The sequence below is a fragment of the Dermatophagoides farinae genome, chromosome 1, assembly GCF_024713945.1.
Source record: "Dermatophagoides farinae isolate YC_2012a chromosome 1, ASM2471394v1, whole genome shotgun sequence".
Lineage (NCBI taxonomy): Eukaryota > Metazoa > Arthropoda > Arachnida > Sarcoptiformes > Pyroglyphidae > Dermatophagoides > Dermatophagoides farinae.
This window is the reverse complement of record NC_134677.1, coordinates 9,072,447-9,087,974: the sequence shown is the minus strand read 5'-3', so window position 1 is coordinate 9,087,974 and position 15,528 is coordinate 9,072,447. Positions and strand designations below refer to the sequence as shown.

Sequence of the window (15,528 nt, the reverse complement as noted above, 5' to 3'; positions counted from 1 at the left end):
TGTTTTCGATCAACGATGATGATGAAACGAAATGAACAAAAAAAAATTTAAAATTTAAATTTCAAAAATAATAATCAAACAAATTGATTGACATTTGATTGACTTTTTCGGATGATGATGATGATGAGAATTCTATTGTTGAATAAATGCAAAAATTCCAGATGCATATTGGTGAATGGAGAGCTTATATTTTCCAAACAGAAAAAAATTGATTGTTTCTTTATAAAAATATTTGCCAAATGATTTGCGATTGATTCTTATTGTTATTAGTAGATTATTGACTCATCCAAATGACATAGATTGATTTCTTTTTTTTCTTTTTTTCGATTTAAAGACAAGAGAAAACATTTTAATCATCTATTGGTCAGCTCTTTTTTCCTTATAAACTTGACATTAAACATTCACATTTGATGAATGAAATGATTGATCAAACCAAATCAATTATATATCATCAAATGGTAAAAAGAGAAAAAATCCAAGGATTAGATGTTTTTGTTTTGTTGATTTATTTCATAACTACACACACACACAAACAATAACAATAAATAACAACAAACAACAACCTATCTGCCAGACAGCGAGAATACATCATCATCATCATTGAAATCGAGGTCATCATCAATTGAAATTTGATCGATTAATTCAATGGATCTAATCAAAATGATGATGATGATGATGATGATGGTTATTGGTCTTATTTGTATGTCCATTCAATCATTGATTAAAATGCCAGATGAGTGAATTGAATATACAATACAATGTATATTTGCATTTGTTTGTTCTATAAACATTCAATTCAGGTGCGGACAGATAATTAAAATGATGATAACAATGCTAATAATAACTTTTCTTCGGGAAAAAAATTTTCAATTAAATTTCAATTTCATATTCAAATTCCGTTACAATGATAAAGCAATTGGTTGATATTTGATTTTACAGGAAAACTTGAATTTGATCATGGCATCATCATTATCGATTTAAATCGAATGTGTATAATGTGATGAGGTGAGGGTCAAGGGCCTGACGGTGGATTTCTATGCACGGCGTTTTGCTTCCGGGGTCAGCCATGAGATTCATTCATTGCAAACTTGCATAAACTTTGCATAAATTCAATATTATTTTAACTGGAAATTTGAGATTATTAATGACCATGTGTTTATGGACGAAAGCCATCATCATCATCATCATCATCATGGTGGTCTTCATTCAATGATTTGAATTTTGCAATACAATGAATGGCTTCTTAAATTGCAACGCACTTCGAGCTGAACAACAACAAGAAATGAAATCAACACACATAAGAGGATTTGGACTAACCTTTTTAATATCATTTGAAATTTACAAAAATTGAATGGATTATTACAAAGATTTCAGATTCATTTTCCCGTAGACACACACACACAACACACACTTCTTGTTAGGTTTGTACTGAAAATAAGCAGGAATTCAGCTTCGTTTACACACATCCTTAGCGTCATAGTAATACCGAATGATGTTGATGAGGTTGCATTCAAATGAATTGATTGCATAAGCGAGAAAATCAATTTCAATGATTTTTATTTTGCTTTCATTCTTTTCTTTCCATTCAAGTTGGATTTGAATCAAAGAAGAAATTCTATCATCATACAATCTATGACAAACAATTATCGCAACGAGAAAAAAAAAGATGTTGAAAGCATATGATAAGGTGAGATAATTTATTTAGCAATGTTTACTATAGTTATCGTATTAGTATTGACCTATAGAGTCGATATAGCCTCCGAAAATCAAAAAACATTCGATTCATTCGACACACACAGTTCGACAAACCGATTGGCTCTTTTTCTGTAAAAAATTTTCATTTCTCTTTTATTATCTTTGAACAACAAAAAACAACAACAAATGAAAGCAATGAAAAAAAAACAAAATTGAGAGTCAAGCGATTTTTCTTTGTTCTTTTTTTTCTACCGAATATCGCAACCAACCACTATTAAAAACGAATACCCGCATTGATCATGGTCGGGAAAAGAAACAAAAAACAAATTGTGTTGGATGAGAAGAAATCAAGACGATACATTGGCAACATCTTCAAAGAGTATAGGGAATTGCCATTTCTTTTTCTTACTTTGGAAGAAAAAAAAAGAAGAGATCTGATCCAGAAAGCAAAACTCGGAATAATAGAAGAGTCGGATACAAACGGAACAGAGAAGAGACAAAATTCGAATCTTTTCTTTTCAAATCCATCCATATATAAAACTAATTTTTTTATTTTTCATTTCAGACACAGAAGAAGAATCGTTCAGATGATTGTTTGAATTTATCAATCCAGAAAATCCAATTATATTATCATCATATCCGTTTCATTTTTATTTCGTTCTGTTGGTATATTTAATATATGTAACTCACCGATGGTCGATGTTAATGATTCTGAATGTGTGTGGGTGTGTATGTGTATGTGTATGTATGACATCAAAGTTCATCATCATCATTCGCGTGCTGAAAATTTTGAGAACATAACAAAACAGTCATCTTATTTTTATATCTACTAGGTGTGTGTCTACAAACCAACCAACCAACCAGACAGCCAACAATGCACACACACACACACCTGAATACATTATGATTATGATCCATTATATATCAAGTGACAAGTTTTATTCATAACTTCTTGTTAAATTGACATCATTATGATTTGATCTTTTTATCATCATCATCATCATCATCTTTATTAGCTACACACCTGTATATAAAATAATACATCCGGTGAAAAAAAAACCACTTGGCTGGTTAAATATTATTGGTTCATATAATTCAATCTGCACAATTTTTCGATGAAATCGGATTTTTCACCATAAAATTATTTCCAATCAAGAATGATGATTCATCATCATCATTGTTTGATTGATTTGTGATTTTGCAAAAAAAGAAGAAAATCCGTTTATGTGTTTTTTTTAGGAAAATTCAAAATGAATGAATTTAAATTTCATTATTTTTCATTTTAAATTTTTTTCATTATTTCAATCTACATCTTATTATCGATTGATTTTTTTTTATCAAATCAATAATCAACATTTCCTCATATTGGAAAAGTGAAATTTGTGTTCATCTTTTTCATCATTTCTGTGTGTGTGTGTGTTTATGTTATGACAAATTATTCGTTGGTCTATTTTGTTATGTTATAAACACACGAATATGAATGTGCTGGAAATTTTGTGATTATTTTTAACCACAAAACAACACGAAGATAATACAAAAAACTCAACACGAATTTGTAAATGAACAACATAAACAACAAAAACAAAACATAAAGAAATGGTGGAAATCTCATCAACACTACCAGTTTCATAATTGTCGTCAAACAATCGGGTAATTCACACACACATACATCGAACCCGGTTAATAGTCATCTTTTTCTTTCTTGTCTGTTTGCGTGCATCTTGGACAACGCGCGCACACACACAGGAAAAATTCTAAATTAATTTTCCATAATTCCAATTCACATCACGACCGTATGACGAGAGAAAAAAGAAATTAAAACAATTTCATAACAAAATATCTTTAATTATCTTTCATAAACATCAATAGTGTTGACCATTTTCAATGGTGGTGGTCGAATAATTCCAGAATATCGGTCACAACATCACCATTCGGTAGAAAAAAAAATAATCGTGATCAACAACACCTCGAAAGCAACCATCAACAATTACAAACACACACACACACAAAAGGATCATCATATAGCCATATTTACATAATGGCAGCCAACCTTATCAACAAATCATCAACCATAATGCATAGAAAAAATAAAAATAACAACGATAATGGAAAAATGTCGACGATAACATCGGGTAAATTAACTTATCAATTTATTGATGAAATTCATTTTTGAGAATTAAAATTTAATAATAAAAATAATTTTTTCACAGTTGTTATCATGATCACATTATTGGCAAATTTAACAACGTTCTGCCATACAATGATGTATCAGACGAATTCATCGCCAGCACCACGAATGAGAATACCATTAAAAGTACCAGTGATAAAAGGACGTGTACCATATCTAACATTAACATCGACAAAAGGTCAACAGATTTATTCGTCATTATCATCATCAACGGCGACAAATGATGCAAAATCATCGTCACCACAACCTTCTCAATTATCATCATCATCACCAACAACTACTTCAACGACATCATATCAGACATATACGGAAAGGCCAATATTGAACAACAACATTGTTTCATCACCGCAGATTAATAAGTTGAATCTACATCATCATTCCAATACGGTAAATGTCTGCATTCATTAGTAATGATTTAAATTTACCTAGTATTCATTGTTTCATGTTTCATAGCAGGAAAAAAACAACAATAAACAAATTATTCATAAACATATTAACAATAATAATGGTGGTGCAATACAACAACAGCCACAAGCACAGGAATCTGGATCAAGCAAATCCATTATATCTACGGCAACAACAGTCGTTAGTTCGCCGCCAATGATGATAAACAATAAAAATATTGTTGTTGCAAGCCAACATCAACAACAACAACAACAATCATCATCATCACCGGCACCGATCATCAAAAAGAAAATGGTAAGTTTTTATTTCAAAGAAAATTTGCTTCATATCCTCTGGCTACTGTTATGATTAACAATTTTTTTCATTATTCATTTTGAGGTTAAATTTCTATATACGATATATAAAACAAACAGACAGAAAAACCTTACAATAAAAGTGAAAACTATCTATTACTTAGAATCATTCATTATTCGATACAATGATCTTGATGATGATCATCATCATTGACATACGGACTTACGGATGTGTTGTATTAAATTACTCAATGAATGATAAAATGAAAATCTTCTATCAATCCAATATGTGTGATTAAGATAATGATGATGATGATGACTCTTGACTTTTACCGCCATGCAATAACAACAACAAAAATGAAATGATCCATTTCATCATATGTCATTCTTTGATATGTTATGATCGTTACCATTATTTTTTATCATCACCATCATCATCCATTATCAATCTTGATGATAATAATGATTGTCACCATCTACCACAACACCACCACCAGATTCGTCTTTATTGGAACAATCATCATAAGGATTATATTGTTATGTGTCAATTGTCGAATATGTCATTAGATGATTCAATTCGTTTTTTAATGCAATATATTCGAATTATTGGCTCCCTTTGCTCCATTATGACGATGATGATGATATAATCATAGATGATGAAATTTAAAAAAGGGAAAATGTTTCTCGCTTATGATCAAACTAATTGAATTTTTTTTAAAAAAATCTCTAATCTCATCATTTTATTCAGAGAAATCCAAATCACAACATAGGGAAAAGGGTGAAAAAGATAGAGGAAATTGATGTGCAATGATCATTATGAATTGTCACATACACAATTTCTCTAATGAAACTTGATTTTATGTTTAAAAAATGAAACTTTTCACTTTTTTTATTCGATCAATAGATTCATTCAGAAATCTTTATGTTGTTTTTTTCATTGGTAAAGATTTTTTTTAACTTTTCAAAAAGCAAAAAAAGAAAAGGAAGCGAAAAATGAAATGAAAAACATTTTTTTTCGTCTCGTCAAACCAACCAATTGTATTGTATTGTACCGGAATAGCTTTTTATTTATATGTGTGTGTGTATGATATAATATAGCAATATCAATAGTGTTAAATCGTAAAAAAAACTTGTGAAATAATAACGATTCATAAAGCGAGTGATTATTATATTGTTTATTGCTTTTTTGTTGTTCCATTATTTTCTCACTGATGATGATGATGATCATCATCATTGACAATAATAATGATGTTGATATAATACAATGGTGATTTACTGGATATTGGATGAGAATTTGACTTTTTTCTCATTTTTTCTATTTGATTCCGATTAGATGATTTTTCTTTTCTTTTTTTGTTTTAACCACAATTTTCATTGCTTTTTCATTTTAGCTTTTGAATTCATTTTCCCAATGAAAATAAACAATCTTTATGGATTGCACTAGGAAACAATGATGATGGCCAAAAGATATCGCTCAATGACGAAATGAAATTGTTTATTCATCATCCTTCTATTTTTATAAATCACGAAACACAAATTATTGATTGATCGAGTTCTTTAAAAAATTGACTTTTTTTAATCAGATAAATATGGATCAAAAAATTAATGAAACAGCAATACACTTTGCATTATTTTCATTCATTCATTCATATTGCTCAAAATTTTTTTTTTGAAAAAAATCTTTGTTGAAAAAATAATGATCAATCCTAATATAAAAGTTTCTTTCAATTCCTATTCATATGCGCGATTCATCCGGATTGTTTAAGTTTTGAACTTTTTTTTGAATATTTTACATTGTTTGTAATTTTACCGGGATTTTCTTGGATTTCCTGTGTATGTGTGTGGTTGTGTAATTTTAGACATACAATAAAAACAATTGATCCATCTAATCATCATCATCTATTTTCTTTGTGTGGTATATGGTATGGGGAAATGTATTATACACCAGATACATTATTGATTTTTTCCTCTGCCATTTCATAATACCTGATTATGTTCAACATTGATTCACAATCGGGCAAACATCAAAAAAAAATCTCAAAGACACCTGTTGTGTGTGTGTGTGTGTACAATATGGATCAGCAGAACAAAATCTACTTGTTCCACTTATATTGCACAAGTTGTTGTTGTTTGTTGTTTATTAATTGTTCTGTTTTTTTGTTGTTGTACCACTATCACAGCCAAAAGATGTATGATATGTTTTTTTTTGTGAAACCATTTTGATGATGATGATGATTAAGTGCTTGTTTGGCATTTTGTTGTTGTTGTTGTTGTTGTTTTCTCTCCCCACTTTCTCTCACCCTCGTTTTATTTAGAAATATATGCAAGAAAATAGGATTATATTTCATGTTTAATAATACGTATATTTAATTTTTCATAAAGACAAAATATTATTATTACCGATTATCAATCCTTAGCTTTCTCTCTCTCTCTCTCTCTCTATGTTTTATCATCATCATCATGTATACATCACCAATGGTTGGTAATTTATTCCATATGATGATTATTTTAAATATTTTTCCGATTCAAATCTATCTCGGCGTGTCTCTGAGAGAAAATTAATTAAATACTGTTGTTGTTATTGTTATTTCTGTTTATACTGTACCTAATCACCTACACTATTGATCTATACTTGCTTTACGTTTCCTTATTTTTTCCTTGTCTTGATTTAAATATTTTTTTTCTTTGATTCTCTGGATGCAATATGATAATTATGTGGATTTCTTGCCTGAATCACAACATTAATATATCGGATGAAAATTGAAATTTCTGTCATTTTTCATTTAGCTTGTTTTCGATCTAATTTTTCCTTGATTGATTGATGATGATGATTACGGCGATGAAAACAGATCAATAATGATAGGCGATATAATGTTGGTTATCATCTAAATTGATCGGAATTTTCTCATTCAAAAAATATTTCTAATCAAAATTCGGTTCTTTATCGACAAAATATTTTGCCCGGATAACAGCAACAAAATCTTATATCATCATCATGTTGATCGACGATCATATCATTCAGATTGGATTGGATCAATCAATCGATTTTTTTTGTCGTCGATTATCTCTGGCAATGATGATGATGATGATCGTTTTGTGTCCTGTCTACATTCATCGTTGTTGTTTTTTTTTCATTTTCATTCTATTCATATTCGTTTGTTGTTGTCGTTGATTTTTTCCTTTCCCTTTCCATTTCAGTTTGCTATATGCTTTAAGTTTTTTTTTATTTTCTTATCCAATTCGATTGAATGACAATTACCGATTGAAATTTTTTTCGTTTCTTTTTTTTCTTATCGATGATGATGATGATGATGATGAGAATAGCCAGCTATATACGATATATTCATTGACTCGATCATAGTTCTCATCATCATTATTATCATCCGATTATTTTCTTCTTCTGAATTGTATGATGATGAAAAAAATGACAGAATGATCAGCTTCTGTTTTCTTTTATTATTATCTCTTCACATTTATTATCGGGTTGAATGTTGTATCTATCTATCTATCCACGATTCAAAATGAAAAACGATTTTCATTCTTTCCAACGATAGACAATCTGGCCCCATTGTGTTGTCTTTTGATGTATGCATCATATCGTATTGATCCAACAACAACAGCAAACGTTTGGATCGAACAAAAAAAACCAGATTTATACATTGTGATTAGACGCTCGATCAAGTTGGCAAAAAAGCATTTTTTTCAAACATTTTCGTTTTTGATCGTCGTCGTTCGTTGTTGTTTGAATAAAATGAAAAAAAAATTGAACAATAACGAATAATAACAATTTTTTTTAACTTTTCTTTTCAATGATCAATCTTACAATGATCATACTTTGACATTATACATCGCATTATACATTGCACAAATACAAGTGCGATTTCCTTCTTGAAAAAAATGTCCCTCATCTTTCCTTGTACAATACATGTTTTATTTTCATTATTTTGTTTCCGAAAAATCTTTCTTTTCTTCAATATATTTCGGATTTTCCTAGCAAAAATTTTTGGAATTAGGCAGCTTAGTAGTGTATATCGATGATGACATTTTCATCACTTTTGAGAGATTGTCGAATTCATTCATTCATTCTTACTCTTCATTATTACCGTGCATGAATGGATGAATGGATGAATAGGCAGCCAGCATTTTGTTTTTTCTCCTCTGCATTTGTTTCTCACTTTCGTTTTCGATCACATTTTTGACCTTAATTTTCCCATTTTTTCCAATGATACAATTTCGTTAATTGAAACGCAACAACCATCAACAAAACAAACAAAAAGAAACAAGGTAGAAAAAATGGTTTAATTATGAAATTTTCTTGAAAAAATCTTTGAAAAAAGTTTGATGTTTTGATATGATTGAAATAAAAAACACAATTGTTCATTCTTTTGATGACAATGATCATCATTGCAATGTTAACTGTTGTTTGTTATAGATGTAGAACAGATTTCTCGTTGGTTTGTTTGTTTTTTTTGTATTTCGTTGATGATTGTGATTTTGAGAAGTTCATCGAGATTATTTTAATTGCATCGTTTTTTGTGGTTGTTGTTTCGCTTTGTTTCGTCCGATTATTTGCCAACAGAAGAGAATCATCATCATCATCATCATTATTTTTATTGTTTTAAATTATCAAATCGTGATCATTTTGTTCGTCGAAAGATTATAATTATCAATAATAAAACAAAAACAGAAATAAAATCTCTGACCAATGTTTATCTAGATTAGATTTGTGCTGAAACCTGATGAAAAGAAAAAAATGAAACTTTTCGATCAATAAAACTATTCTTTTCATCATTTTGAATCCATTTTTTTTATCAATCTTTTCACTTTTCACAATCCAATGGAAGAGAAAAAGATGTTGTTGAAGAATACTGTTTTTTACAACATAATTTTGGTTACATTGTTGTCGTCGTCGTTGTTGCTATTTTTTTCTCAGGTGTATTTGGTCAATCAATCATTCAATATCCATATTGATTGATTGATTGATTGAATGATGTGTCTAGATATGAAACTTTTATGAAACCCATTTTGTTGCCGCATCCTATCTACTCATCATCATGGTAGGATCTATGATTTGCTTCTGATCTTTTGATGCTGATGTTGCTGGTTGCTAGTTAGTTTGTTTCCTTCCACTTGGACATCGATCGATTGATATACAAAAAAAAAAATTGCTGTTATCTTCGTAGGTGTCTGTCTAGCTGTGTGTGTGTGCGTGTGTGTGTGTGTGTGTTGATTTCGTTCACAATTTGTTTTCACATGATTGCTGTTCAAATGTTTGTTTTATTTATTCTGTACATTTTCCCGCTGTGCAAACAACAACAACCGAAACAAAAATCGATTTAAATGCCGATCCTGTTCTGTTCTATTCTATTATTTTTTCTGATCTTTTGAAACAAAACTGATTGTCTTTAGTGTTATCTGCACATGTGTGTGTGTGTGTGTGTTGGCGATTATATGATTGGGGCTAAAATAGAAATCACCGCACACATTGATAGGATATGTTGGCTAACTGGCTGAAATCTGTCTTCTTATCATTCCATTGAATGAATTTGTTTCGATTTTTATCAGAGAAAAATTTCAGTTTTTTCCATTTTCATTTTTGGCCATAAAAAACCCCATGCACATCATACAGATGTGGCTAATTTTATTTTTAATTTTTTTTTCTTTTAGAAAAAATCAATCATTTTTTCCTTCAATTTGTTTGTTTGTTTGTTTATTTCTAAGAAAAATTTTGTTTTTTTTTATAAATAACAATTTGACAAATGACATTCACTTCATTTCATAATAATTGGCTTGATTGATTGATTTGATATTTGATGGATGATGATCATCTTCATTCAATACATTCTATAAGTTTATATCATTCCATGTGTCTGATTTTTATTCGTCGTTGATTTTACAAGCCCCTTAGATTTGTTGATTTCATGGATCCACTTTTTCTCGTTTTTTTTCCATTTCTTAACGAATCGGAAGCAAATATATTTCCATCATCACCCATGTGTGTGTGGCGAAATAATTGAATTTTCACTCATAGTGTGCAAGTGTTGTTATGAACTTTATGAAAATAACAATCATCATCATCATCATTAAAATCGTTTGAATCGATAATGACAATTCGAAAATAATACACACGCAATCTGTTTGATTTTGGTTAGGTCATTTTTGAATGAAATTCATTTAAGAAATTTTTTATTTGCCAAAAAAGTTTTTTCACCATTCATATACATAGACGATGATGATTATGATGAACGAACATTTATTTTCTATCAGAAACTAATCAATTGATTTTTGTTGATGTTTTTTTTGACACCTTGATTATAGTATTGATGTGTGTTCGTTTGTATGGCTAATCTTTGATTTTTCAATTTTGATTGATGAATTTTTTTCCTTTGATTCGCCCATTTTGTTTCCATTCCCAATCGATCATATTATTATCGCCAATCAATCTATCTAATTCGGCACAATAAACAGTATTTGCAAGTTGAAAAAACTAATTAATGTGTTTGTGGAGCATAATTGCCAAACGAAAAAAAATTCTATATATCCACATTATTTTGTTTGGCATATTTTGTTTGTTTTTCTCATTGTTTATGTGTCAAATTTGCATCTTGATTATAATTTTTATTTAACACCTTTTCAATTTTAGTTTCTCTCTCTCTCTCTCTGTGTGTGTGTAGGGTGAAAGTTGAAAGAGAGAAAATACAAAATCTATTTAATCCCAATTTTTATTTCATTTTTTCTCCGTTAATAATCGAAAAAAACATTACTGAATGAAAGTGATGTGAAAAAACCTCTGATGATGATGATGATCAATTCAGGCGAAAATGATTCTTTTCGTTTTCTTATTTTTCATATATTTTTGTACACCAGTTGCAGTTCTTATTTATCTAATCTATCTTTGGCTATTATCATCTTCGATTGTCTAATTTTAGCACACATCATCATCATTTGATTGTCTCCATAAGTAATCAACACAATAGAGACAAGTGTCGCACCTTAACGTCCATTTTTTACCGGTTTATGCAATCTGAGAATTTCCAGTCATCATCATGAAAAAATAGCTTTACTATGTATAGTCATTTTTTTCTCACGAACAACAGAAAAAAAAACAATTGTTTCAATCGAATTGAAAATTTCTAAACAAATCGATAGATGAAATCAATCAACTAAAATCAGATTTTGTTTTTATCACATCCATGATTTACAATGTTGCATTCAATAATATTTTCACCACACACATTTGTCATTTAAAAATTGCAGCTAATTGATTTTAAATAGCAAATAGCAAAATAGCAAAACTTTATTGATTTCAATTTTTTGTTGTTATTATGTGTTGAATATTGACTTTTGATTTTCATTCATCATATATGTCAAACATCTTGAATTTTTCTCAGTTTTTGTCGGACATGAGTTTCGAATGATTGCCAGACATCATGCATATAGAAGACGTAGATAATCTTTTTTTTCTTCTTGATAGAAAAAAAGGTTGCTTTTTTAGTCATTTTTTTGTTTCCAGATTTTTTTTCTCATTCATATTCAAAGTGATCATTGAGAGGCCATTGTCAGATTATTTTTTTTTTTTTTTTGATTTTTGAATATTACGAAGAACCATTATTATGAATACGACGATTTGGTCTAATCTTATCTCACGAAACGACGAAAAAAAGGCTAGATGGTAAACATAATGAATTGAATTGAATCTTTCCAGAATGTTATTCATGATGGCACGAGATCTTTCCACCAATCTTGATGAATAAATGATGGCCGAAAAAAACTAAAAATTTTACACATCATTTTCATTCAAGGCAATCATTTATTTATCAAAAAAAAAAAAAAAAAATAAAAATGAAAATAAAAATAAGTTTCTTCTTTTGTTACGTAAACAGCCACACCAAGACCCACACACACACACTTTAACTGCTACTTGGATTTTGTTGAATTTTTTTTAAATTTTTCACATTTATTTTTCGGCATCTTCAGGTCGATTATAATTCGGTAGTGGAAGAAGACAAACCAGATGAGCAAAACAGGCAAAGGCTTTTGAATATTATGATGATGATGATGATGAGATTCATAATTGAAGATTTGTTTGATATTGCTGCTAAACATTTATGAATGTCTATTTGTTGTGTGATGATGTTTAGTAGTAACGTATTTACTCCTACAATAATCACGCAATCTATGCAAAAAAAAGAAAAAGAATTATTTTGGAACCATTATTTGGTTCAGTCATCATTTTTTCATGTTTTTTTTTATTGAAAAAATTTGATTTTCATTTGCACTCTAAAAAAAGAAAATTTATTCATTTTCATCTCTTTTGTTTGTGTGTGTGTATGTTTGTACGAGAAAAAAAATGTCATGAATAGTAAACTTTTACCAATTTTTTTCACTTTCTCAAGATTTCTGATGATGAAAATGGATGATGTTGATGGTGAAAAAAAAAGAAACAAACAAACAACAATTTACCATTGAATAAACGAAAGCGAAACAGTTTTATATCGAGCAAGGTATAATATATCTAACTGCGGTTGGTCACAGAAAAACAAGCCAACAGATGCTGTCTTTGTGTTTTCTTTCATTTTTTTTCTTGTTCAAAGAAAAATATTTTCACTTGAATAAATTTTCACTTTTTAGTTTCAGTGACACAACTGAAAACGACAATCTGACCGACAATATAGTTTTCCGTTTCTAATCATTTAATTCAATTCAATTCAATTTAGCATTAATGAATGGGATGAAAATGGTGAAATTCAAGACAAAGATATAAGTCATTTGTTTGAATATTTCATTGCTTCATAACATATTCTCATCATGGTTATTAACAATTTGATTTATTTATTGGATTGGATATTATAATATAATCTGTCGTGATGATGTTACGACGTCATGTTTAAAAAATACACACAACAAATACATAAATGCATAAATCAATGTACAAAAATAGTTTTATGTCCAACAACTATTTTTGTATTGAAAATGAAAATTTTTTGCTCATGATAAACAAATGATGATCGTTGATTTACGTGATGATTGTTATATGAAATTTTTCAACACACGCACAGATGATATGTGATGAGATGACGCGTTTTTTTTGCTGTTGTTATTGCTCCATAGAAAACAAAGCAAGCAAAGAAAGAAAAAACCCGAATTCACTTTGCTTTGAAATGATTGAAATCGAGACTCGATTTGACATTTAAATTCTTTTCAATTAATGATGCTCGAAATATTTTCTTCCTTTTCATTCACTCTCTCTCTCTCACACACACACAAGATCTATGTGCTAAATGCATGAATTGAATAAAGTAAAAGTGTTCAATTCAATTCAATTCAATTCAATTCAATTCATCCTACACACTCATAAACATAAATATTGGCCATCATCATCATCATCTTGGATTGTTTTCATGTGAAAGTTGTTTATATAAAAGGAAAAGAAAAGAAAATATTATTTTTTCAAATATGAATGATTTAAATCTCATTTTCTGGGTGTTTTTAATGATCTTTTGTTTTTTCTTTGCTTCAATTTTTTTTTGATCATCAAATATTTATGATGATGATAGCTATTATTTTTATTATAATAGTAAATGTATCACGGCTTGGATTTCCTTAATTTTTTTTCAATTTTCATCAAATCTGAATTTATTACTATTCAAATTCAATCATCACCATTGCTTTAATCGATAATTTGCGATGAATTTATCGTTTTCGTGTTTGTTCACAAAATTCAAATGAAATGTATGAATGCTGTGTCAAAGAAAATTTTCATCGTCATAACATATTCAAAATATGTTTTTCCCTTTCGATAAATTTGATTTGAATTGAATGTTCCGGCTTTTTTTGTCTTCTCTAACCTTGTTTGTTTACATCTGTGTACCTGGTTGTGTGTGTGTGTGTGAATTTTGATATATTCATTTGATTGAAATGGGATTAAACGATTGATCGATTGATTTTTATTCGAATCAATCACATAAAAATAGTAGGAAGAGAAAAAAGAAATGTTCAACAGATCCTCTCGACACACACACATCCAATCGGATATGGGAAATTAGTTTTCCTATTTTCAACTTTTTTGTCACCGTAATTCATACAATCGCCATCATCAATCATGAGAAAAGCAAAAAAATTTCCACATAAACTAAGATTGTCACCTTCTGTTTTTGTTTCTCGTTTCATTCATTTTCGATTTCGGATACCGTTTTTCGATTGTTTGTTTGTTTTTATTTCCGCCGTCTCGATCATCATCATAATATCGATCAAAAATAAATATTTCGGAATACTTTTTGAAGTATCTGCTGTATTTTTTTCTCTTGATTTTTCAACGAGAAAAAAATTTTTAATGTTGAATTGATTGATTTGAATTGAATTGATCGGACACAGGGACACACTTTTCAATCGTTTTTTGTTTTGTTTGTTTTTTCATCATCAATCCCGGTAGTCATAATAATGTTTTGTAATAGTCAAATGGTTAAACAATGGATTCTTCATTGAAATCGATCCTATCCAGAAATGAATGTTTTTGTTTGTTTTTCATATGATATGCATTTATTTTTTTTTTATTTTTGAAAAATTTTGATTTAAATGATGCCATTATAATAATTTTTTCCTCTCTTTTAAATCCACAAATACAGAATCGTTTTCCACTAAACGAATTGGTCAATGTAATTGCACAGGCAGCAATCAATGGTGATATTCCATTCAATAAGGTTGATCTGAATAAACCATTCAAAATGCAACAGCTACAGATACCGATACTATTATTACGACCTGAAGATATTTATAAAGCATCCAGTAGCAATAATATCAATTTTAAACTTATCACAGCACAACCAATACGTATACCGATTTATGGTGAGAATTTTTTCGCTTTCAAATTTTTCAAATTTTTTCAATGACATTGCAATTTTCTCCTCTTTTCCATTCTTTAGAAGAACCAATCAATAATAATAATAA

General features: G+C 29.1%; 1 protein-coding gene across 1 annotated transcript; it reads left to right on the top strand.

Annotated features, from left to right (window-relative positions):
* Positions 1-1,901: 1,901 nt before the first annotated feature.
* LOC124491925 (uncharacterized) lies at positions 1,902-15,470 on the top strand. The gene is made up of 5 exons (XM_075735490.1): positions 1,902-3,827; positions 3,906-4,276; positions 4,337-4,582; positions 15,207-15,366; positions 15,400-15,470. Exons 1-5 carry the CDS (start codon positions 3,734-3,736, stop codon positions 15,468-15,470), a joined length of 942 nt encoding a protein of 313 aa, XP_075591605.1. The 5' UTR covers positions 1,902-3,733.
* Positions 15,471-15,528: the final 58 nt, after the last annotated feature.